The sequence below is a fragment of the Nicotiana tabacum genome, chromosome 1, assembly GCF_000715075.1.
Source record: "Nicotiana tabacum cultivar K326 chromosome 1, ASM71507v2, whole genome shotgun sequence".
Lineage (NCBI taxonomy): Eukaryota > Viridiplantae > Streptophyta > Magnoliopsida > Solanales > Solanaceae > Nicotiana > Nicotiana tabacum.
In genome coordinates, this window is record NC_134080.1 from 75275124 (window position 1) to 75297806 (window position 22683).

Here is a 22683-nt window from a genome sequence, read left to right on the forward strand (position 1 = left end):
TGGTGTTCGCTAGGAGCTTTTAGTTTGTTAGAGATTGGTATATTTGGAGAACCTCTAGTGCTAGAGAACCCCTAGTTTCTTTTAAAAGAAAGTTATGAGTGTTGGAATAAATATTGACAATTCATATGGCACAGCCCAAACAGTTCAAGCAATATGTGACGTTGTACTCAGATATCTGGTAGTTAGATGAGAAGTGTCAGCTGCTCCAACTTGTAAGCTAAAGCTGGTGGCCCTTTCAACAAATCCGCCGAGTAGTTAAGATTTTTTGCTTTCTAGATCATCATTTGTTCCATTTGTTGCTTGTTTGCTTTGATCATTAAATGATATGCATGCCCAATGCTCTGTTCTAAATTCCCTGGTTTCTTCCTGATAGTTTATATTGACGTTTTCCTCCTTTTATTCAGGAATGAACATCCAATAATTCCTGTCATTAAAGAGCACCGAACCCTAGCAAAACTCTTGAATTGTACATTGGGGTCAATTTGTTCACTTGCTAGACTATCTATGAGGACACAGAGGTACACACTGCACGGTCATTGGCTCCAGACGTCAACAGCAACAGGGCGACTGTCAATGGAGGAACCTAACCTTCAGGTTCCTTTTTATTCCATTATTTCATTGTTATTAATGTATCATCCTCTCAAAGATAATATAATCTATGCGGTTAATTATCTTTTTGCCATACGTATAGTGTGTTGAACATATGGTTGACTTCAGAATGAATAATGAGGACAAAGCCGTTGGTCAGCTAGATGTCAATAATTATAAGATCAATGCTCGTGATTTTTTTGTATCTACTCAGGTATCTCTTGGGTAATCTTAAGTTTCTGTGAAGTATCTTTTTGGATGGTTTCAATCAAATATTCTATTCTCTTGCAGGAGAATTGGTTACTGTTAACAGCAGATTATTCCCAGATAGAACTGAGATTGATGGCCCATTTCTCTAAAGATTCCTCATTGATCGAGCTGCTTAGTGAACCCCATGGTGATGTCTTCACCATGATTGCTGCAAAATGGACAGGTAAAGCAGAGTCTGTTGTGAGTCAAGAGGAGCGAGATCAAACTAAAAGGTTGGTCTACGGCATTCTTTATGGAATGGGAGCTAAGAGCCTTGCAGAACAAATAGATTGTAGTACAGATGAAGCTGCTGAAAGAATCAAAAGCTTTAAAAGATCTTTCCCTTGTGTTGCCTCCTGGCTACAGGAAGCAGTTACATCCTGCCGTGAGAAAGGGTGAGTTCAATTTCGTTAAAGTTAGTTTCACTAGCTTTTGATTGTCTAGCTTTTTTCTGAAAGTTACAGCTATTATTCTACGGTCCAGAAGTTGGCATAAGTGGTCTGAACTTTGTGTGTGTGTGTGTGTGTGTGCACGCACGTTTTATATATATGCATGTATGCATGAACGTACATATGTACTTATGGGTAAAGATATATATATATATATGTGTGTGTGTGTGTATATATATACATATATATGTATCTATATATGTGTGTGTGTGTGGATGAAACGTACATATGTACTTATGGGTAAAGATATATTTGCATTGAGCAGACTGAATATCCCCAAAGGTAGAGAGAACCTTAATCTATTGACTAAGCTATAACTTGATTGACAAGAAAAATAAACTGCACAAACCAAGGAGTTACATGATTGTACACTAGACTATGAAAACGTAGTCAAATAATCCTTTGCATAATTATTTTAATTAGCTAAAACATTTATGCCACCCTTAAGGCTCATGATCACTTTGGTCCAATTTTGCTTTAGATCTTTCATTTTATATTTTAAAAATCATTTTGCTGTTTTTTTTCTCTTTATTACTTCCATTTCTTTATGCTGTGTTGGATGCAAATAAAAGTAATTTTGGTTGAAGGACTTGAAACTAATTTGATCTCCTAATATCAAGCCTTTGCATTATCATGTTTTTAAAACTAATTTGATCTCCTAATATTTTAAAACCTTTGCATTATCATGTTTTTAATCTCAGGTTTAGGTGGAAAAAAATTAATCTCTGGTTTATATTTATTACTTGAGCTTTCCTTCTTTCTTTTTTCACATTAAGCTTGTATGGATGTGATTTGCTAGTGGTAGTAACATTTCTCCATATTTTGCCTCGTGCCCACCGCAGCAATCACAGAAACCCTGGCTCCGTCCATGTTCATGCACATATGTGTTTCTTATAAATTTCTTGCAAGGGCTCAAATCCAGGGTCAATTAATGGCAGTGTTGCACGTAGTGGATCATAAGTTGCCTTTGTTTCCTTCTCCTGCACACTTACTAAAAACTTCTCATTCCTGGATGAGAAAATGCCTAATACAGTATCTGATTGTTTTGGTCCCTTTTTTTGTGTTCTTTTGTTGCTTTTTTCTTGTTAGTTTTATGAAGTAGTTCTTGATACCTCTCTCAAGATAAAAATAAAATATGGCTGTCATTGCACCTCTCAGGTTGTCAATGCATCAACTGGAGAATGTTCTGATATATGCACTGAAGCAAGTTCTAAGAGATTTGGAAGATATTATTGTAGAAGACGATGAATTATTCCAGAAATCTTTTTATGGATCATTATATTCATCTTTAGATTTTATATTGTGCTTCTTAGTCTTACTCTCTCTCTCTCTCTATATATATATATATACTCACTCTCTTTGTTTTTCTCTCTCTCTCCCTCCTTCTCTATCTCCTCTATTTATTGCATTTCCTCTTCTCCCATCTCTTATATCTTCCCATTGCCTTTTCCTTATATCCTTCCTGCTCCCGAGTCATTACACCTAGGAGTAATGTTACTATTCAGTCGTTGATAGACGTTGCCTTTACTTTTGTCAGTTCCAGATGGAAATTAGAGAAATCTTGACGTAAATGTGGGAAGATCATGTCTACTGCATCTTGCATTCATATGTTGCACACAGATTGCTGATGGCCATGTTGATTTGCTTAAAACTGAATGTGAATGGCTTTGCAACCGTGTCTTCTGTATTAGCTTGATCTTCTTTCTTTCCAAGTTACTCATTTCTTGTAGTTGGTGCAGTCACATGTTATTACTTTTCGTTACATATACAGCCTTTTATATTGGTATTTCCTTGAAATGTTGCCCTCTTTCTTTTTGTGATGCAGTTATATAGAGACTCTCAAGGGACGAAAGCGCTTCTTGGCAAAAATAAAATTTGGAAACAGTAAGGAAAAGTCTAAAGCTCAGAGGCAAGCTGTGAATTCTATCTGCCAGGTAGTTTTGCTTTCTTTTCCACTCTCCTGCCCCCTTCCCTTCCTCAATCATTTGCCCTTTCTGTTTTTGCATTCTATCATTGCCTTTTTTGTCTTTATTGCTGTAATTAGGGGTCAGCTGCAGACATTATCAAGATTGCAATGATAAACATCCATTCTGTGCTTGATAACTTTGAGAAGTCTCCATCAAATTCTATGATTGATGAAAAGTTTCATGTGCTTAAAGGACGTTGCCGGATCATATTACAGGTAGTTTTCGAGTATTCTCTTCCTGGACAGAAAAATGTTTCACTTGGTTCTTTATCTGTTTTTTAATTATGAGGCTGAAAATTCACATCCCCAATCAGTCCATTCTGGTACTCTCAGAAAGCACTTGTTTGTCTCTAAAGAAAAAGAGGGATAAAACAATCAGGATTCTTTTTACAGTAACAGCTTACATTTTGGTTCAATTGCTCAGTCACTACTCTCTACTCCTATTTAGGTTGCTTCATTTGGGATGTCCCGGAATGTTTGACACACTTCTATGAGTTGTATTACAATGAGAGTCCTAAAAGTTCAAGAACTCAAATTGGAAAATTGATATACTTATTTGATCGTTTCAACTAAATGTTTTCTTTATTACACCGATACAGGTAGTTGATTGGTAAAATTGTGTGCTTATCAAATGTATCACAATAATGCCAGAGGAGGAACTTTCATATTGTTACATTCTCTTTATTTGTTTTCTATGAACTGAAATATGGTTTAGTTTGGTTAGGAAACATATAGTTGGTTGATTTATAATGTTTGAATGATGCTATGACAAATTTCACGGATTTCTGGTTATGGAAGTGCTTAGAATCTCTAATAGGAGGACAACAAAAGTCAATATCTCATCTACCTCTTAGTTGCCTGAAGAAATTTGCTTACATTTGCAATTGAGGTTGTTTGATTAGAATATGATCGCTTGCTTTGGACATTGCTAAGGTTCACGATGAATTAGTACTTGAGGCCGATCCTTCTGTTGCAAAGGAAGCTGGATTGCTGTTGCAGATGAGCATGGAAAATGCTGTTTCACTTCTTGGTAAGGGATCATATAAAACTAAATACATGCCTGTCTGGATCTTAAGTCCTAGTTTATCCGAGGTTTGCCAACTGGAGGATTTCTTGGTTGGGGAATGCTGTGGAAGGTCCTCTGATTGACGTAACCTTGGACTAAATGATCTTATGCTGTTCTTTATTGTACTTTTCCCTCTGTTATAATTGATATTCTTCTTGAAGTTTGTGCTTATTGTAGAACCTATGGTTTTGTCTGCCAGTCCCACTGCATGTAAAACTGAAGATTGGGAGGACATGGGGATCTTTGGAGCCTTTCCAGGTCATAGAATGAATAGGTTTGTTAGTGTCCACATTTGTTGATAGAGTTTAAAGCTATCAATTGCTTCAATGCTGTTCGAACAGTGCTAATGGCGCTCATTACAGGTAACCTGAAAATTCATGTTTTTTTTTTTTGTTGTTTCTTCACACTATGCTATCTTTATGGTTTTTTGATTTAGACTATTATCTTTATTTTGGTGAAGCAGTATCCTTTCAAACAAGACAGTCTTTGTCTATACTTGATCGGACCAGAGGAAGCAATGATGTTCACATGGCAGCCGTGTAACTTTATGTGAATTAGCTGCTCGTAAAGATTACAATGTGCTCTAATTGGCGTGTCTCAAAATCTCATGACTTCTGTACAAGCAAAGGTTTCATTGATGGGTAAGGTTACTTGAAGGAAGTGGGAGGGACTGATCAAGGGACTTTTCACTTTTATTGAACAAATCTGCACTTCTTGGTGCTCAGATAAATTTTTGGAAACATAAGTAATGCTATGACAAAGGTGCTCAGAACCAAAGCCAGTTTCAGTATTCTTGGAGGGCATGACATGTCAAGATTCTGCTGATGGGTTTTTCTTGATTGTCTCCTGAGCATGCTGCTTCACTGTGTTCCAAGCCGGCAAACATCTTAGAGGAGGAATTTGTTTAAGTAATGGTGATAAGGCTTTTACCTTATTCTCATAGTATATCCGAGAAAGCAGATACTTAATGTACCAGGGAAATACCCATCAAGAGAATCAAGGAGTTGGTCCAAGTGGTGGGTAACTTGTAGTGCTTAATGCATGATGCCAAAGATTCAAATCCTACTGAAGCCATATTCATCATTCAAGGTTGTGTTGGCCCTGGGCTATGAATCTTGTGGGGTTTGACTCAACCCTCTTTAATCACACCATGAATGGTTCCTATGTGGTTATTTGTCTCCATGCCCCAGAAGCCAAAAGGCCAAAGGGAAGAATTTTACGAGGAAATAATCATAGGATTTTTACTTTTCCATTGGCTCAGCCTCAAGTTTAGTTGATGCAGATCTCCAGGAACATTTCAGAGTTGTATGAATTGCCATAAGATGATATTCAATGTCTTGGGGTGCATTTTCTGCTGTATCTGCCCTGAAATTTGATGCATGTGGAATTGGTCATTGGTCTGTATTTTTGTGTCTCTCACATATGGAGGAACAGCCTGGGACCTGGAAGATCCACATCAGGTCACATTGTTGCAGAGGGTACAGATAAATCAATCTGGAGGGGTCTGGAACATACAACTGTGAGCAGCTCTCTTGACAATCAAATTTGGAGATCTGGAGCACCCAGAAAGGCTGTTATGATTGCTTGGAAGACCTCATTGAAGTTACTGTGATATGTGACATCTAGAGACAAGAGGATTTGTCATTTGGTTAATGATCCGCCAGAGAGACTTTGGAAAGATGAATTATGACTTAGTGTAAAGATTCTTGATAAAGGCATATTTGGTGCATGGATATTATTCAGTCGTTTTTATCTATGATATCATTCACGGAAAAGACTTTTTGTCTAGCTGGTGTGTTTTTAACAGAGAAGTGTATAGATATGATTCTTGCACTTCATCTGAATACGTTTGGTGCTCTACAGAGGAGTTTCTGATGATGTAGAGTTGTAACCAGGTTAATTGATTTCTATTTTTTCTGCAATACTTTTTTTTTAAAAAAAAAGACTGTTGGCATCAGGGAAGACCTTAAAGTTTGCTCATCCCTCCCCGCGCGCATAACTGCATGTTTTGATACAAAATTTGCTGTTCTCCTATTAAAAAAAGCTTGAATGAGTGTCATCCAAGAGATTGGTGGGAAAAAACAAGAAGAATATTTGAAAATCCTATATGGTCTCGTAAAGGAATCATTGTGAAGAAAACGGATGTTCTGTTATTCAAACCTCAGCACAACCAATTTCTTGGTTGATATAAGATGTCCTAGAGATAAAAATGAAGTCTTACTAATAACAATATCGTGCTACCTTCAGCTCAGCCTTAAGGAAAATTGCCATGAAAATTGAACTTCATTAAAAGGGATAATACATAATACCCCTCCAACTTGTCTTTTTTTTTTTTTTTTTTTTTTTTGAACTACACTTTAAATTTGTGGAGGTCCTATAACCCTCCTGAACTTATCCCTAGTACTACTCTAAGAGACCAATATCATATTTGACGCTGGGTAGTGCATCTCTCACACCACTTATTTTTCCATGTCATTTTTCCTTTTTACTTCCCTTCTAAAATGTGATTTATTTTTGCTTACTTTTTCACTTTTTTATCCTGCCATCTTTACTATTTAGAAATAAAAAAATCGGACCACTGGTTGTGCTCGAATAAGATGCTATTCCAGATCGAGACTTTGGTGAGCGAAAACTCATCCTCAGCCTTAAACAACCTCCTTTTCAAGACTTAAATTACATTTTGTCTTTTCAAAATGATAAGACGAGAAAATAAGGACTTCTTCTAAAATGATAAGATTTTATCTTTTAGAATATGATTTGCCATCGGACCTTCATTAATTCCGGTGGATATGTACTATCGGACCTCCAAAATAGACGATCAAAACAAGTTGAACCTTTTGGGCGAGTATATTTTGGTGTTAGGAAAGTCCCTTACAGTTCATCTTTTTAGAAAAATTTTGAGAATGCAATTTTTTTCGGTAATATCTACATTTGTAAAATTCAACCTTTCCAAACCCGCTTTCTGAACTATCTCCTAAACTCATTTCAATGACATTTTTGCTTGATATGTTGAAAATGTAATGTTGATTATTTATAGGTTGAAGTGATGCAATCAAAGTTCTTTAAAGCATCCAACCTTTTGAAAATGGGTGGCTGGGCTTTAGCATTCATTACACCTGTCATCCGGAGAAGAAATTTAAGAAAAAGAAGAGAAAGAATAAAATAAAGAGAAAAAGAACAACAACAATAACAACATACCCAATATAATTCCACATAGTGCGGGTCTGGGAAGGGTAGTGTGTACGAAGACCTTACCCCTACCTTGTGGAGATAGAGAGGTTGTTTCCAGTAGATTCTCGGCTCAAGCAAGCATAAGTACCCCAATAATAACAAGAAACAAGACCGGACAACACCAAAGAACCATGTAAAAGCAGCATACATAACAAGATAGCAAGATGATCGAAATGCAAAAAGCCTACTACCAACCAAATGCGAGAGTGCGTACTAACACTACTGATATGAATAATACCATTTTATTGTTAAAATAAAATATGCCATAACTCTCACTACTCCGTGATGTAGAAAATGACCATAACTCCTACTACTCTATGATATAGAAAATGGTCATAACTTTTTTGTAACTCTTCTCCCATGTTCTACCACTAATTATATAATAATTTAACCCTTATCCTATGTTCTCCATGATTTCATAACTTATAACCCCACTTTCTTCTAATTTATCAAGGAAGAATTCCTACACCTATAAATAGGAGTCTTTCTTCCATAATGTGGTGTGAAAAAATAATTGTAGAGTGTTTCAATAAATTGAGGTTAAAGTTGTGAAAAAAGAAGAGAGTTTTTACTTTTGTTGAAGGAAGGTGTCACACCTCCTTTTTGCACGCCTACCCCGAAGGGTAAATGCGCGAAGGAGTTTTTCCAATTTAAGTGACAATATTCGAAATGAGATTATTTATTTAATTCAGAGTCGCCACTTGGGAAAGGTTTGGCTTTTGGTGTCCCAAGTCACCGGTTTATCTTGAATCCCAAATCGAGGAAAATATTCGACTTTCCAAATGAAGTCTGCGAACCAGAAATTCTAAGTAAGGAATTCTGTTGACCCGAGGGAAGGTGTTAGGCACCCTCGAATCCCGTGGTTCTAGCACGGTCGCTTAAATTGTTATAATGGCTAGATATCTGATTTAATACATGTTATTACTTATGTGCTTTCATTAAGTTTAAACCGCTTTTATTATTATCATTTTTATAGAATTGCAACGTCGTGAAAATGCATCTCAAACCACGTCACAGTCAATGCACCCATGGTTGTTAATACATTCCGACTCCGTTGAGATTTGAATTTGGGTCACATAAATGCGCACCCGAGTTTAAGAATGTAATTTAATTAAGTCGCGCCTAAAGAGTCTAACGCGTTTATTGTCTTTGGGGAAGGCAATGAAATTCACTAAACAGTCCATCCCAAATTCTAAGTATTTTATTGTGACCAGTTATTGAGGGCCCCGCAATTTGCATTGTTTTATTTGGTGAGGCTCGTCTCATTTTATGAAAGGATAAACCTACAATGACTACATTTTTCTATTATGTCTCTATAAAAATGAAAGAGAAAAGGTCTTAATTTATTTACATGCTTGAGTTGTTATAGTTGAGTTTCGAATATGATTCATAAATTCTGAAAATGATGCAAGCAGGGCAGTCCATTGCCAATGCGGGCCCAGGCCCAACGTGTATGACATAAAACTAGACCTGAGCCGTCTTATTCACATGTTACTACCTAGTTACATTATACTAGGCATGTTCTCAGTTTGTCAAATTAAAAAAAACTTAGCAATCTAATTTTAATCCTAAACCATTTACATGCTGAAATTAACCAATATTATTTAACTAAACAATATTCCTACAAGTTCCGAAATGGCCTATTCGTTTTGATTTTTAACTAGACGGAGTTGCTACACCATTCATTTATTTTTAGGCAATATATATAGATAGTTCATCCGTTAAGCTATCGTCAGATGTTCCACTATATATATTAAATAGCTACATGATTCTGATTTTTGTAAGCTAAATAATTTATATATACAAATAAAATTCAGAATATAATTAAAATAAATTTAGAACTTCAACTCTTTAATTTTTCGTATTCATGCTTCCTGTTTCAGTTTACAATAATCAGCGTGTCAGTTGTGTACCTGATATTGGAAGCAAAAGAAAAGGGAGATCAGCAGAAATTCAGTAGCATACAACAACAACAACCCCAGCAACCAGTAACAACCAGCAACGCGAAACTTAGTGAAAGATTTTAAAATCAAGACAAAATCCAGAAACAACAACAACAATAAACGGACAGAAGCAAAGGGAATCTTTTTAGATTTTGAAAGACTAGTTAGTGTTTAACCCTTAATTTCTGAATCCGTATATCAGAATATTTGGATTGTATATCAGGTGTATACTCTTCTTCTTTTGAATTTCCAGAATGTTTTTCTTTTTATTTTCTAAAGTCTTAGTATTTTTCGGAATTTCCTCTCTCTTAAAATTTTCTTCTGTCTTCTCTCTTCAAATCTGATTCAAGTTTTCCATTTATATCCCATCCCAAACCCTTTAATCCATTAATAAAACCACACTTTCTCCTACCAAACCCATTATCTTCCCACTCATCCCCCACTACATTAAACAAATATATCAACCCCACCCCATTACATCTTGTCCCCCATGCCTAACATAAACAAATACAATATTCCCCTCTACTACATTATGTCTTGTCCCCCGTTATATTAAACAATTATATCACCCACACCCCATTACATTTTGTCCCCCATGCTTAACATAAAGAATTATTAAAAATGTTCAATTACCAAACTACCCCTCCGACCTTATTGCAATTACCATTTTACCCCCGAATGTACTGCAATTTACCAAACTACCTCCATCAGCTCTAAACAATTCAATTAATCAAACTCAACCAAAATATAGCCAATAAGACCAATTTCTTAACCAAACTCAACAACAAATCATATGAACAACATGAACAACATCAAATTAATGTGAATGAATTATCCATATTGGGAACCAATCCTGGTTAATTCAGACCAAAAATGGATGAGCAAGGAAACAACAATATTAACAACACAATACATGATTCATCAACGAATCAAAAACCAAAAACATAAACTCACATTAAATCACTGGATTAAAATGAACTTCAAACCAAAATAAACATTAATTAAATCAACTTTAACAACAAAACATGACGGATTCAAATGATTAAACCAACATATTTCCCTATTACAACTAAATTTTTTTAGACAAATAACAAAAACAAAACCGAAGAAGAAACAATTATGAATTTAAACTTGAATCTAACAACATTAACAATTTCTGAAAAATACATAAAACACATGAAACACATTGAAGAAATAATTAATTAAACTTCAATTTGTATCTAACCAACATTAAACTAACAACTTTTTACCTAAACAATAAACAAGAACGGTAAAACAAACATGAAACAAACTGAAAAATTCACAAAATAATGAACAAAACAAACATTTACCGATTTTAGATTCGAGAAATATCACAACGAAATACGGACAAAAATAAAACTCAAAAACCAACTAACCGGAAATGAAACGGCGAACAATGACTGACAACGATGAACTTAAGAAGCAACTGAAAGAATGATGAAGCAGTAGCAGTAGTGAGGCGATGCCGGATGGGGCAGCATCAGCGCAGCTGAAGCAAGCTGGGAACGATTGAAGAAGATGAAGCAGTGGCGACCATGGATGTCGAGCTCAAGCTTGAGCTCGACGAAGAGGACGAAGGCAGACGCGGCGAGGTCTATTTGGACGCAACAGAAGCAGCAAGAAGCAGTTGGTCGTTGGCGAGGTTGAAGGCAGCCATGGACGTCGAGCTCAAGCTCGAACTTGACGCCGAACGACGAAGATGAAGCAGAAACAGTCATGAACTTCTTTGAACGTGCGGGGGCTGCTGGAGGTCGACGAACCGTTCGTCGTCGACGACTGGATGTAGCAGCTGAAGATGAAGCAACAACGCAAAACAACTGCGTGAGCAGCAGCAGCAGCAGCGGCTGGACGCGAGGAGGAGGAAGGAGGGGTCGTTCATGTTGGTGAAGCCGCGGGTGTGTGTGTGTTACGTCGCCGTGGTTGTATGTGTATGTGTGTTGTCGATGTGGCTGTGTGTGTGGCGTGGGGATGAAGGGAATGAGAGAGGGGCAGCCATGGGAGGGGCTTTGAGCTCTTTTGGAGAAGAATGAGAAGAGAGCAAAAGAGGGGGGGCGGATCAGTTTAGGGTTTTTTTTTTGTTTGCTTTTTTTGTTTTTGAAATGCAAGATAGGGGGTGTTGGGTTGTGGATTGGGTTGACCCGGTTTGAAATGTACCGGGTCATGTGGAAGGTTGGACAATTGTTTGGGCCTGGGGTTGAAATTTGAAGAAGTGGCCCAATCCGATTTTTCTTTGTATTTTTGCTCTCTTTTCTTATTTTATTTTTCTAAAACTAAATTCTAAAACTCCTTAAATTATTATTAAGACTAAATTAAGTTATAAAAGCGCAAATTAACTCCCAATAACAATTAACGCATAATTAAGTAATAATTAAGCATAAAATTGTATATTTGGACATTAAATGCTAAAAATGCACAAGATGCCTATTTTTGTAATTTTTAATTTTTGTAAAACAAACTTAATTACTAACAATTGTAGGATTAAATCCTAAATGCAAAAATGCGACATATTTTTTTGTATTTTTTATTAATTTAACAAATAAACATGCACAAACAAATACAAATAATTATCCAAAAATGTCACAGAATTCTCAAAATTGCACACCAAGAAAAAATTATTTTATTTTAAATTTTTTGGGAGTAATTCTTTCATAGGGCAAAAATCTCGTGCTTACAGCTGCCCCTCTTTGCCCGAAGACACGAAGGGTTTTCGTGCAAAGATAAAGTGAGCGATTTTTGCCCATCCGAGTACTCCGTGTGAAGCATTTTTTTTTTGAAAAAGATTTGACCGAACCTTTGCTTCAGAGGTTTCCTACATATCCTGGGCTAAACAGGAATCAGGTCAATATAGTTCGGGAACTTTGGTAGCTGGGACTACCCTGGGATTGCGATGCTTGCTGTTACTGCTGTTGTTGTTGCCACTGTTGATTTACTGATCGCCTTATTACAACCAAAGGAAAATTGAAATTGAACTAACTACTTATGTGTGTCAATTGCTAGTTACAAGATCCCTATCTATAATTCTTTTGCAACTTGATCTTGGGTCTTAGCTGATTCTGCTTGTAGACTTTGATCCGAATCTTGATGCTTGCAAGTTGTAGGCGCTTGTTTATTTCTGCAGTATTGAATGAAACGGGATTGGCGGAGCTCGGGAATTTGATCCAATTTTTTGAGCGATCTGCCCTTTGTTTGTTCCAAAATGTGGGAACATCTAATTTTTTTCTTTTGTTCTTTTCTTCTTTTCTTTATTCTGGATTGAGACTCATCCCGTAGGTCGTCTCGATCCATGCACCTCAGGGTCAGACCTGCTGAGACAACAAAACAAACGAACGAAATTTTCTGCCCCAGTTTCTCTAGGAAAATTTCGTGAGTTAATTGTCATGAAAATTTACAGCACTGATGAGGGGATTGGAAAAAACCCTAGTCTACAAAGTGCAACTCAGGGATTGGAGCCCTAATGTCGCAAAAGGTAAAAATGCACAACTCAGGGATTGGAGCCCTAATGTCGGCTAAAGGAAGGTTGCTCAACTGAGGGATTGGAGCCCTAATGTCGGCTAACAGAAAAAACGCTCAGTTCAGGGATTAGAGCCCTAATGCTAGCTAAATGAAAAACGCTCAGTTCAGGGATTGGAGCCTTAATGCTGGCTAACAGAAAAAATGCTCAGTTCAGGGGTTGGAGCTCTAATGCTGGCTAAATAGAAACTTGCTCAACTTAGGGATTGGAGCCCTAAATTGGGAGGATTGCCAGGTTATGCTGGAAAGGGTCCACGGGTTATGCCGGGAAGATTCATCGGGTTATGCCGGGAAGATTCATCGGGTTATGCCGGAAAGGGAAAGAGGTCCCTAGGTTATGCCAGGGAGGTCCACGGGTTATGCCGGGGAAGTCATCGGGTTATGCCGGAAAAGGAAAAGAGTCATCGGGTTATGCCAGGGAAGTTATCGGGTTATGCCGGAAAAAGGGAGAGAGTCCACGGGTTATGCCGGGGAAATCATCGGGTTATGCCGGAAAAAGGGAAAGAGTCCTCGGGTTATGCCGGGGAAGTCATCGGGTTATGCTGGAAAAGGGAGAGAGTCCTCGGGTTATGCCGGGGAAATCATCGGGTTATGCCGGAAAAGGTCCACGGGTTATGCCGGGAAGATTCATCGGGTTATTCCCAAAAAAGTCCACGGGTTATGCCGGGAAGATTCATCGGGTTATGCCGGGCAAGTCATCGGGTTATGCCGGGAAAGGGAAAGAGTCCTCGGGTTATGTCGGAAAGGGAAAGAGGTCCCTGGGTTATGCCAGGGAGGTCCACGGGTTATGCCGGGGAAGTCATTGGGTTATGCCGGAAAAGGAAAAGAGTCCTTGGGTTATGCCGGGGAAGTCATCGGGTTATGCCGGAAAAGGGAAAGAGGTCCCTGGGTTACGCCAGGGAGGTCCACGGGTTATGCCGGGAAAGGGAAAGAGTCCTCGGGTTATGCCGGGGAAGTCATTGGGTTATGCCGGGAAGAGGGAGAGAGTCCTCGGGTTATGCCGGGGAAATCATCGGGTTATGCTGGAAAAGGGAAAGAGTCCTCGGGTTATGCCGTTGTAGTCATCGGGTTATGCCGGAAAAGGGAGAGAGTCCTCGGGTTATGCCGGGGAAATCATCGGGTTATGCCGGAAAAGGTCCACGGGTTATGCGGGGAAGATTCATCGGGTTATGCCGGGAAGATTCATCGGGTTATGCAGGAAAAAGTCCACGGGTTATGCCGGGAAGATTCATCGGGTTATGCCGGGGAAGTCATCGGGTTATGCCGGGAAAGGGAAAGAGTCCTCGGGTTATGCCGGAAAGGAAAAGAGGTCCCTGGGTTATGCCAGGGAGGTGCTCTGGTTATGCCGGGGAATTCATCGGGTTAGGAAAAAAAATGTAGGAAAGAATCGGGAGGAGACTTCCCTTTTGGGTTGATTATTGCAGCATAGCCATTTCTAATCCTTGCGCATTTCCTTTTGGCTGCACCTGCCTCTCGCAGGGTTGTACCTGCTTCCTGCTTAGTTCGTTTTGTATTGCAACTGCTTCAACTTCAAATAAAGGAAAATTGTTAGTTTGAAATTGTGGTCGGTTTTGTGGCCTTCATTGTTTTTCTTGGTCCCAAGCCTCATTTCTGTTGAGAAAATTCGCCATTGATGTTTCCAAGGCGACCTCCTTTGAAACTGATAAGACTCAATATTTCAGGATTTCACGATGATTTGTGCGTGTACGGCTCTGTTTCTTCCATCTCGCTCTGCTTGGGGATTTTGAGGTAACCAGACGTCACGATCAGTCGGGATTGGACCGACGCACCACTGAGGCCGGGTATGTTCTCCACCTCTTGCCAGACAGAGCCCTGTGAAACCGGTCCTGCCACCTTTTCTTTCTAGCATGTTTTGGGGCTTAGGGTTAAAACGAAAAAGAATCCAAAGAAAGGTAAACAAAGAGCGAGGAAATGAATTTAAAAGAGAAGCGTCCTTTTCGGGGAAAAGAAAGACTTATCTGAGGTGCATGCTGGCTTTAAATTGACATAACCTGCTTTTTGGACTGGATGCCCGACTCTCACGAACCTACATTTTCTCACGAACCAAACGGATCTATGTTTCCAAACCAGGGAACCTTGCCAGAACCTTCTGTGGTGAAATCCTCTTTTCGGCCGACAGCGCCCTTTGCGAGTTTTCGCTAGCCGACCTCTCTCATTTCTCTTCTTACCATCGCCTTATAGTGCTCGTCATGAGTTTTCACTAACAAGACTCTCTCATTTTGATTTCTCTGCTCGCCATCGCCTTATGGTGCCTGTAGGTTTTCACCAATAAGACTCTCTCATTTTATTTCTCTCATCCTGACTGTGTCGGATCCGAGCAACTACGTCCTTTGATTTTGAAGAAACTTTTGCCGATTGATCGGAAGGACTTGCAACAGGTTTGGGGTCAAAAGAACTTGGATCGAATTACAACTTTGGAACCGTCCAGGCGGGATTATCGCCGAATTATTATAATGTCTGCCCCAGTTTAAATTTTGGGGAAAAATTGGATTTTTGTTTTGGTGTGACTGAACCCCATAGAGAGGCTGCCTACGTATCCTTTCGGAATCAAGTCAAACGTAGTTCAGGAAATTTTTCATTTTTTTTTGACTGAGCACTTCCGGGTTCCAAAGAGGGTAATGAAAGAAAAGTAAACGGCTCAAAGGGTTAGCAAAGGATTTGAGTGTTTGGGTAGCGGGAATGAAAGCCTTCGTCCTCTCAATTGTGCAAAAACAATTAGAGCAAGTTCAAACATAGTATCTTTTTACTGCATCCGCATTCACGGCTGTGTCGGGATCTTTTCCTTCAATATCACCTATATATAATGCTCCCCTGGGCAATATCTTCCTGATGATGTATGGACTTTTCCAATTAGGAGCAAATTTTCCTTTCGCTTCCTGGTGATGTGGAAGAATGCTCCTTAGCACCAGTTGACCTACTTCAAAATTCCAGGGTCGCACTTTCTTGTTGTAAGCACGGGCCATTCTTTGTTGGTACAACTGCCCGTGACAGACCGCAGCCATTCGCTTTTCATCGATCAGCGTTAACTGTTCCAAACGGGTTTTGACCCACTCATTGTCTTCAATTTCAGCTTCAACAATGATCCGGAGAGAAGGGGTTTCTACCTCTGCCGGTAATACAACCTCGGTCCCGTAAACCAACAAGTATGGGGTTGCCCCTACTCATGTGCGTACTGTAGTGCGATATCCCAGCAGGGCGAAAGGTAACTGCTCATGCCATTGTCTGGAACTCTGGGTTGTCTTCCTCAAAATCTTCTCGATGTTTTTGTTCGCTGCTTCAACAGTGCCGTTGGCCTTAGGCCGATAAGGAGTGGAATTCCTATGCGTTATTTTGAACTGTTCGCACACATCCTCCATCAAATGACTATTCAGGTTTGCTGCATTATCTGTGATTATAGTTGCAGGAATACCGAAACGACAGACAAGATTTGAATGTATGAAATCCACCACGGCTTTCTTAGTGACTGATTTGAGAGTGACAGCCTCGACCCATTTTGTGAAGTAGTCGATAGCGACCAATATGAATCTGTGCCCATTTGAAGCTTTGGGCTCAATCGGACCAGTGACATCCATACCCCAGGCAACAAATGGCCAAGGTGTAGATATGGGATGCAGTTCTGTGGGAGGTGCGTGAATTAGATCTCCATGCACCTGACACTGATGACACTTTCGAACGAAGCTGAAACAGTCCTTTTCCATGGTCATCCAGTAATACCCGGCCCGAAGGATTTTCTTTGCCAAAACATACCCGTTCATATGAGGTCCACACACTCCTGCATGTACTTCATGCATGATTCTGCCTGCTTCTTCGGCGTCAACACATCTTAATAAGTTGAGATCAGGGGTTCTTTTATACAATATCTCACCGCTCAAAAAGAATCCACTTGCCTGCCGCCTAATAGTTCTCTTCTGATCTCCAGTAGCATGTTCGGGGTATTCTTGTGTTTTCAAGAACCTCTTAACATCCTGGTACCATGGCTGGATACTTGGTCCTGCCTCGATGGCATTGAAGTAACCATGCATTTCCCTGATTTGGATTTCCAAGGGATCGATGTGGGCGTTGCCTGGATAAGGTAACATTGAAGCTAAAGTGGCAAGTGCATCGGCTAATTCATTGTGACATCGCGGGATATACTTGAACTCTACTGATCTGAACCGCTTGCTGAGATCCTCTACGTGCTGTCGGTAAGGAATAAGTTTGACATCTCGAGTTTCCCATTCACCCTAGGCTTGCCGGATAATCAAATCAGAATCCCCCATAATCAACAAATCCCCAACATCTTGATCGATCGCCATTTCATGCCCATGATGCAAGCTTCATATTCAGTTGTATTATTCGTGCAAAAGAAACGAAGCCTAGCTGTAGCCGGATAATGTTGACCAGTAGGTGAGATCAAGATTGCCCCTATTCCTACACCTTTGGCGTTTACGGCCCCATCAAACAACATCTTCCAAACATGAGCGTTTTCCGAGGTTACTTCTATGGTGTTGATTTCTTCATCCGGAAAATAAGTACTCAACGGTTGGTATTCCTCATCAACCGGGTTTTCGGCCAAATGATCCGCTAATGTTTGGGCCTTCATTGCCGTGCGGGTGACATAGACTATGTCAAATTCAGTAAGCAAGATTTGCCACTTGGCCAGTCTTCCAGTAGGCATCGGTTTCTGAAATATGTATTTCAAAGGATCCAACCTGCTTATGAGGTAAGTAGTGTGAGCTTGGAGATAATGTCTCAATTTTTTAGCAACCCATGTCAAAGCACAACACGTTCTTTCCAGCAGAGTGTACTTGGCCTCGTAGCCGGTGAATTTCTTGCTCAAGTAGTAGATCGCCTGCTCCTTCTTTCCGGTTATGTCATGTTGCCCGAGGACGCAACCGAAAGAATTTTCCAAGACTGTCAGATACAAGAACAGGGGTCTCTCTGGCTCTGGCGGGACCAAAACTGGGGGATTTAAAAGATATTCTTTGATCTTGTCAAAAGCTTCTTGACACTCAGCCGTCCATTTGATCGCTGCATCCTTCCTTAATAGCTTAAATATGGGCTCACACGTGCTAGTCAGCTGGGCAATGAATCGACTGATATAGTTTAACCTGCCCAACAGACTCATCACGTCTTTCTTCGTTCTTGGGGGAGGTAGATCTCTGATAGATTTTATCTTTGTTGGATCTAACTCTATACCTCTCCTGCTTACTATGAAACCCAAAAGCTTGCCTGATGGGACTCCGAAGGCGCATTTGGCTGGGTTCAGCTTCAAGTCGTACTTTCTCAGTCTCTCGAAGAATTTCCTCAAGTCTTGGATATGATTGTCCTCGAGTCCTGGACTTGATTATCACGTCATCCATATACACCTCTATTTTTTGATGCATCATGTCATGAAAAATGGCAGTCATGGCTCTCATGTAAGTTGCCCCAGCATTCTTCAGACCGAATGGCATAACCCGATAACAGTAAGTGCCCCATGGTGTAGTGAATGCAGTCTTCTCAGCGTCTTCTTCATCCATCAACACCTGATGATATCCAGCGTAACAATCTACGAAAGACTGGATCTCATGTTTGGCGCAATTATCAACAAGGATGTGGATGTTGGGCAATGGGAAATTGTCTTTGGGACTTGCTCTGTTCAAATCTCGATAATCCACACATACCCGAGTCTTCCCATCTTTTTTCGGCACTGGAACTACATTCGCCAACCACATGGTGTACTGGACTACCCGAATTACTCCCGTTTTTAGCTGCTTGGTGATTTCTTCTTTAATCTTGTCACTGACATCAGTTTTGAACTTTCTTTGCTTTTGTTGAACTGGAGGAAAATCAGGGTGAATTGGCAATTTATGCACCACTAGATCAACGCTTAATCCTGGCATGTCATCGTATGACCAAGCAAACACATCTTTAAATTCAAAAAGGAGTTGAACTATCGCGTCTCGCGTTCTCTCGTCCGTGTGAATGCTTATTTTGGTCTCTCGGATTTCCTCAGGAGTTCCCAAATTAACTGGTTCGGTGTCATTCAGATTCGGCTTAGGTTTGTTCTCAAAGTGTTCCAATTCTCGATTTATTTCCTTAAAAGCCTCTTCTTCATCGTATTCCATTTCTTGGTTCATTATTTCGCAGCTAGACTGCATGTTTGGGTCTGGGCATGAAGTCCGCAAGCATGTCATGTTATTTAAAACCGCATTATTAGAACTGAAAGAAAAACAAAAAAAAATCAGAGAGAATAAATAAGATGAAAGATGAAATATTAATTTCATTTCATTGAATTTTGAAGATAATAGGGTTTACATCAGAATTTAAGGACAGGAAACTAAAAGGAAATCATTCGAGTTACACCCCAAAATAACTCGTGATGCAGAAAAGGTGGCAAGACTGGTCTACCAGGATTCCCGCTTGATCGGAAACGGAGTAGCCTTCCAGTTTTGCAATTTGGCACCAGGCCCCATGTAAAGCACCTCAGCGGTGCTCGATCCTTCTCCCGGCTGAACCATATGGGTTTCATACAGCATTTGCCTCATAACCCCACAGATTTCTTCAATTTCCTCGGTCGTGAAGGTCTCATCTTCTCTTTCTTCAATGTACTTGGGTCTGACGAATGTTCTGTAAAGATGCGGAATTGGCTAAGATAAAACCCAACCATTGTTCTTCCGTTGGTTTGCCCACATTACGCTAGCTTCTTCGGCGTAAAAATCAACACCGAAGAACTTTTCGGCGGCAGGTAAGGTGATAGGTTCGGTGATACCTTGCAATGATGCCCCGAGACCCTTCTCCGGTTTATAACCATGCCTGATCATTTCCTTGGCAACCATAACTGACGATTTTGAGAGAAAAGGTTGAGGGTAAGGGCTTCCTTCTTCGCATTGGTCTGTGACCACAACCTCGAAAACTTGATAGACTATGTGTTCACTACCCTCCTTAGCTTCGAGGCATGGAACCGACGGGTCTCGATAAATTGAATGCTCATCCTCTCCGTGGACTATAATCTCTTGATTTTCATATACAAATTTTACCATCTGGTGGAGAGTAGAAGGTATGGCTTCCATCGCATGAATCCAAGGCCTTCCTAGAAGGAAATTGTAAGAAGTATCCATATCTAGGACCTGAAAGGTCACCTCAAAATCCACAGGTCTAATAGTCAAAATCAAATCGATCTCGCCTAGGGTGTCCCTTTTGATGCCGTCAAAAGCACGAACACATATGCTGTTGGACCTGATTCTCCCTGTCTCGATCTCCATTCTTTGCAGAGTTGAAAGGGGACAAATATCTACTCCCAACCCGCCATCCAGCATGACCCTCTTCACATAGTACCCTTCACATTTAACTGTTAGGTGGAGGGCCTTGTTGTGAGCGGCCCCTTCCGGGGGCAGATCATTTTTGCTGAAGGAAATCTGATTGATGATGAAGAATCTTTCTGCCATCCTCTCTAGCTGTTCCATGGTAGTTTCAATTGGGACGTAAGCTTCGTTGAGGGTCTTGATCAACACTTTCTGATGCTCAGTTGAATTCATTAATAGAGACAACAACGAGACCTGAGCGGGAGACTTTCGGAGTTGGTCAATTATTTCGTAGTCCGCAGTTTTCATTTTCCTGAAAAACTCTTCCGCTTCCTCGGCACTAATTGGTTTCTTGAGTGGGAAACGCCTCTTTGTAGAATCATTCAACTCCTCCAGGTTGAGGTATTTCTCAGTTGGGTTAGTTTCATTTACTTCTCCCAGGATTTCTTTTCCTTTGTAGGTTACTACCGCCTTGTTATAATTCCACGGGACGGTAGTAGGATCTGTCATGGGCCTCTGCAGCGCGCGTCCAATAATCACGGGCTCATTCAGCCTTGGTGAAATTATTGGCCCCCGTTACGCATAGGTCCCTTTGGGCACATACATTTTAGATCTTTTGTTCATCTCAAACCTTCTTGGAGGGCTCAATGTCACTTGTCCTTTCTTCGAACCTCGGGGGACATAAAGGACGGCATCTTTCGAGGGTACTACCTCAGTTTTGGTTTCCACTGCTTTTTCTGTGTTTTGAGGGGGGGATTTACTCTTCTTGTCCCCCTTTTCTTGCTTTACATACGTCTTGGGCTTTTTCTCAAAGTCGGCGATTGCAATGATGGCTTTCAAGACAGGATCAAACTCTTTATCTTCGCAGATCATCCCAATAATCGGTCCATTGTTGTGAGTCGGTAACGGGTTGTTGGTCACATTAGGAATGTCTTCGTCCTTTAACACTATCCGCTTTTGTTCTATGAGATTTTCAACAACCCTTTTCAAAGTCCAACAACTCTCAGTGTCATGCCCTTCCACTCCAGAATGATAGGCACATCGGGCACCAGGTTGGTAAGAGGGTGACTCTGGGTTTTACCTATTTGGGGGTACGGGTTGTAACAAACCCATTTGGACCAATTTAGGGAAAAGGTTGGAATATGACTCACCAATAGGTGTGAAGTCCATTTTCCTGGGCGGCTCTCGAGTGCGGGCATTGTAGGGGAGATTATTTTGTGGAGGTCGGGGATTATACTAAGCTTGGTGGGGAGGTTGATTTCTTGGAAATTGAGCTCGCTTTTGGTGAAATTGTTGTTGTGGCCTAATATATGGTTGTGCATTCATTACTGTGTAGGGCTGAAGGTTCATAGCATAGGCCGCATCTTGATGGGGGTAGTAGTGTTGCGGGGCTCTTTCAGAGAAATGAAATCTGGATGGATGAGGTTTTCTTACACTCGAAGTTGCCATTGTTGCTTCTTCCTTCTTCTTTCGGTTTGCTCCTCCTCCAGACCCGCCTTGGATTGCTTGGGAGGTGGCCCTTATAACAGACTGACTCAAGATTCGCCCTGTTTTTAACCCATTCTCCACTATTTCACCGATTTTGATAGCTTCAGCAAACGACTTTCCCAATGCAGACATTATGTTTTGATAATAATCAGCCTCTTGGGCTTGAAGGAAAACACTGACCATTTCTGTTTCATCTATCGGAGGTTTGACTCTGGTCGCTTGTTCGCGCCATTTGACAGCATATTCTCGGAAGTTCTCCAAAGGCTTCTTCTTTAGATTCGACAATGAATTCCTGTCGGGGGCAATGTCGATGTTATATTGAAACTGCCTGACAAAATCCCTACCCAAGTCGTCCCAAATGTGCCAACGAGATACTTCCTGATCCGTATACCATTCAGAAGCAATGCCGATCAAAGTTTCTCCAAAGTAAGCCATAAGAAGTTCTTCTTTTCCGCCCGCTCCCCGCAACTGGTTGCAGTACCTTTTGAGGTGGGCTATGGGGTCCCCATGCCCGTCATATTTCTCAAACTTTGGAGTTTTGAAACCCAAGGGAAGATGTACGTGCGGGAACATGCACAGGTCAGCGTAAGATACGCTCTTTTGCCCGCTCAGACCCTGTATATTTTTAAGAGTTTGCTCCATGCTTCTCATTTTTCTGGTTATTTCCTCTTATTCAGGTGTTTTTTCGGCTTTCTCCTGCCCTGCGATAAACTCGTATCGAGACGGCTGAGGGTAAACGTTGGTAGTGAACTGGCTAGGTTCCAATGGAAGAGGGGGCGCTTGAAATGTGAAGGATGATGAATCAAAGTTAGGCCTGGGTAAAACAGGTTGTGCCGTGGCTGAACAAGGTGGAGCAGTGAATATGTTTGAAGCCGCACCGGAAGCT

At 40.5% G+C, this 22683-nt stretch overlaps 1 protein-coding gene across 3 annotated transcripts in view; it reads left to right on the top strand.

Annotated features, from left to right (window-relative positions):
• LOC107788137 (helicase and polymerase-containing protein TEBICHI-like) overlaps nt 1–6274 on the top strand; it is a 36546-nt gene extending 30272 nt beyond the window's left edge. The window contains exons 20-28 of one of the 3 annotated variants that reach the window (XM_075251758.1): nt 405–594; nt 692–802; nt 880–1232; nt 3112–3220; nt 3331–3468; nt 4186–4282; nt 4518–4680; nt 4782–4959; nt 5044–6274. In XM_075251758.1, the coding sequence (XP_075107859.1) occupies nt 405–594; nt 692–802; nt 880–1232; nt 3112–3220; nt 3331–3468; nt 4186–4282; nt 4518–4588 (1069 nt within the window). In that variant the 3' untranslated portion in view covers nt 4589–4680; nt 4782–4959; nt 5044–6274. Of the gene's footprint in view, nt 1–404; nt 595–691; nt 803–879; nt 1233–2444; nt 2940–3111; nt 3221–3330; nt 3469–4185; nt 4283–4517; nt 4681–4781 lie in introns of those variants that run through there. The other 2 variants (XM_075251753.1, XM_075251759.1) reach the window with 2 other exon arrangements.
• The last annotated feature ends 16409 nt before the right edge of the window (nt 6275–22683 follow it).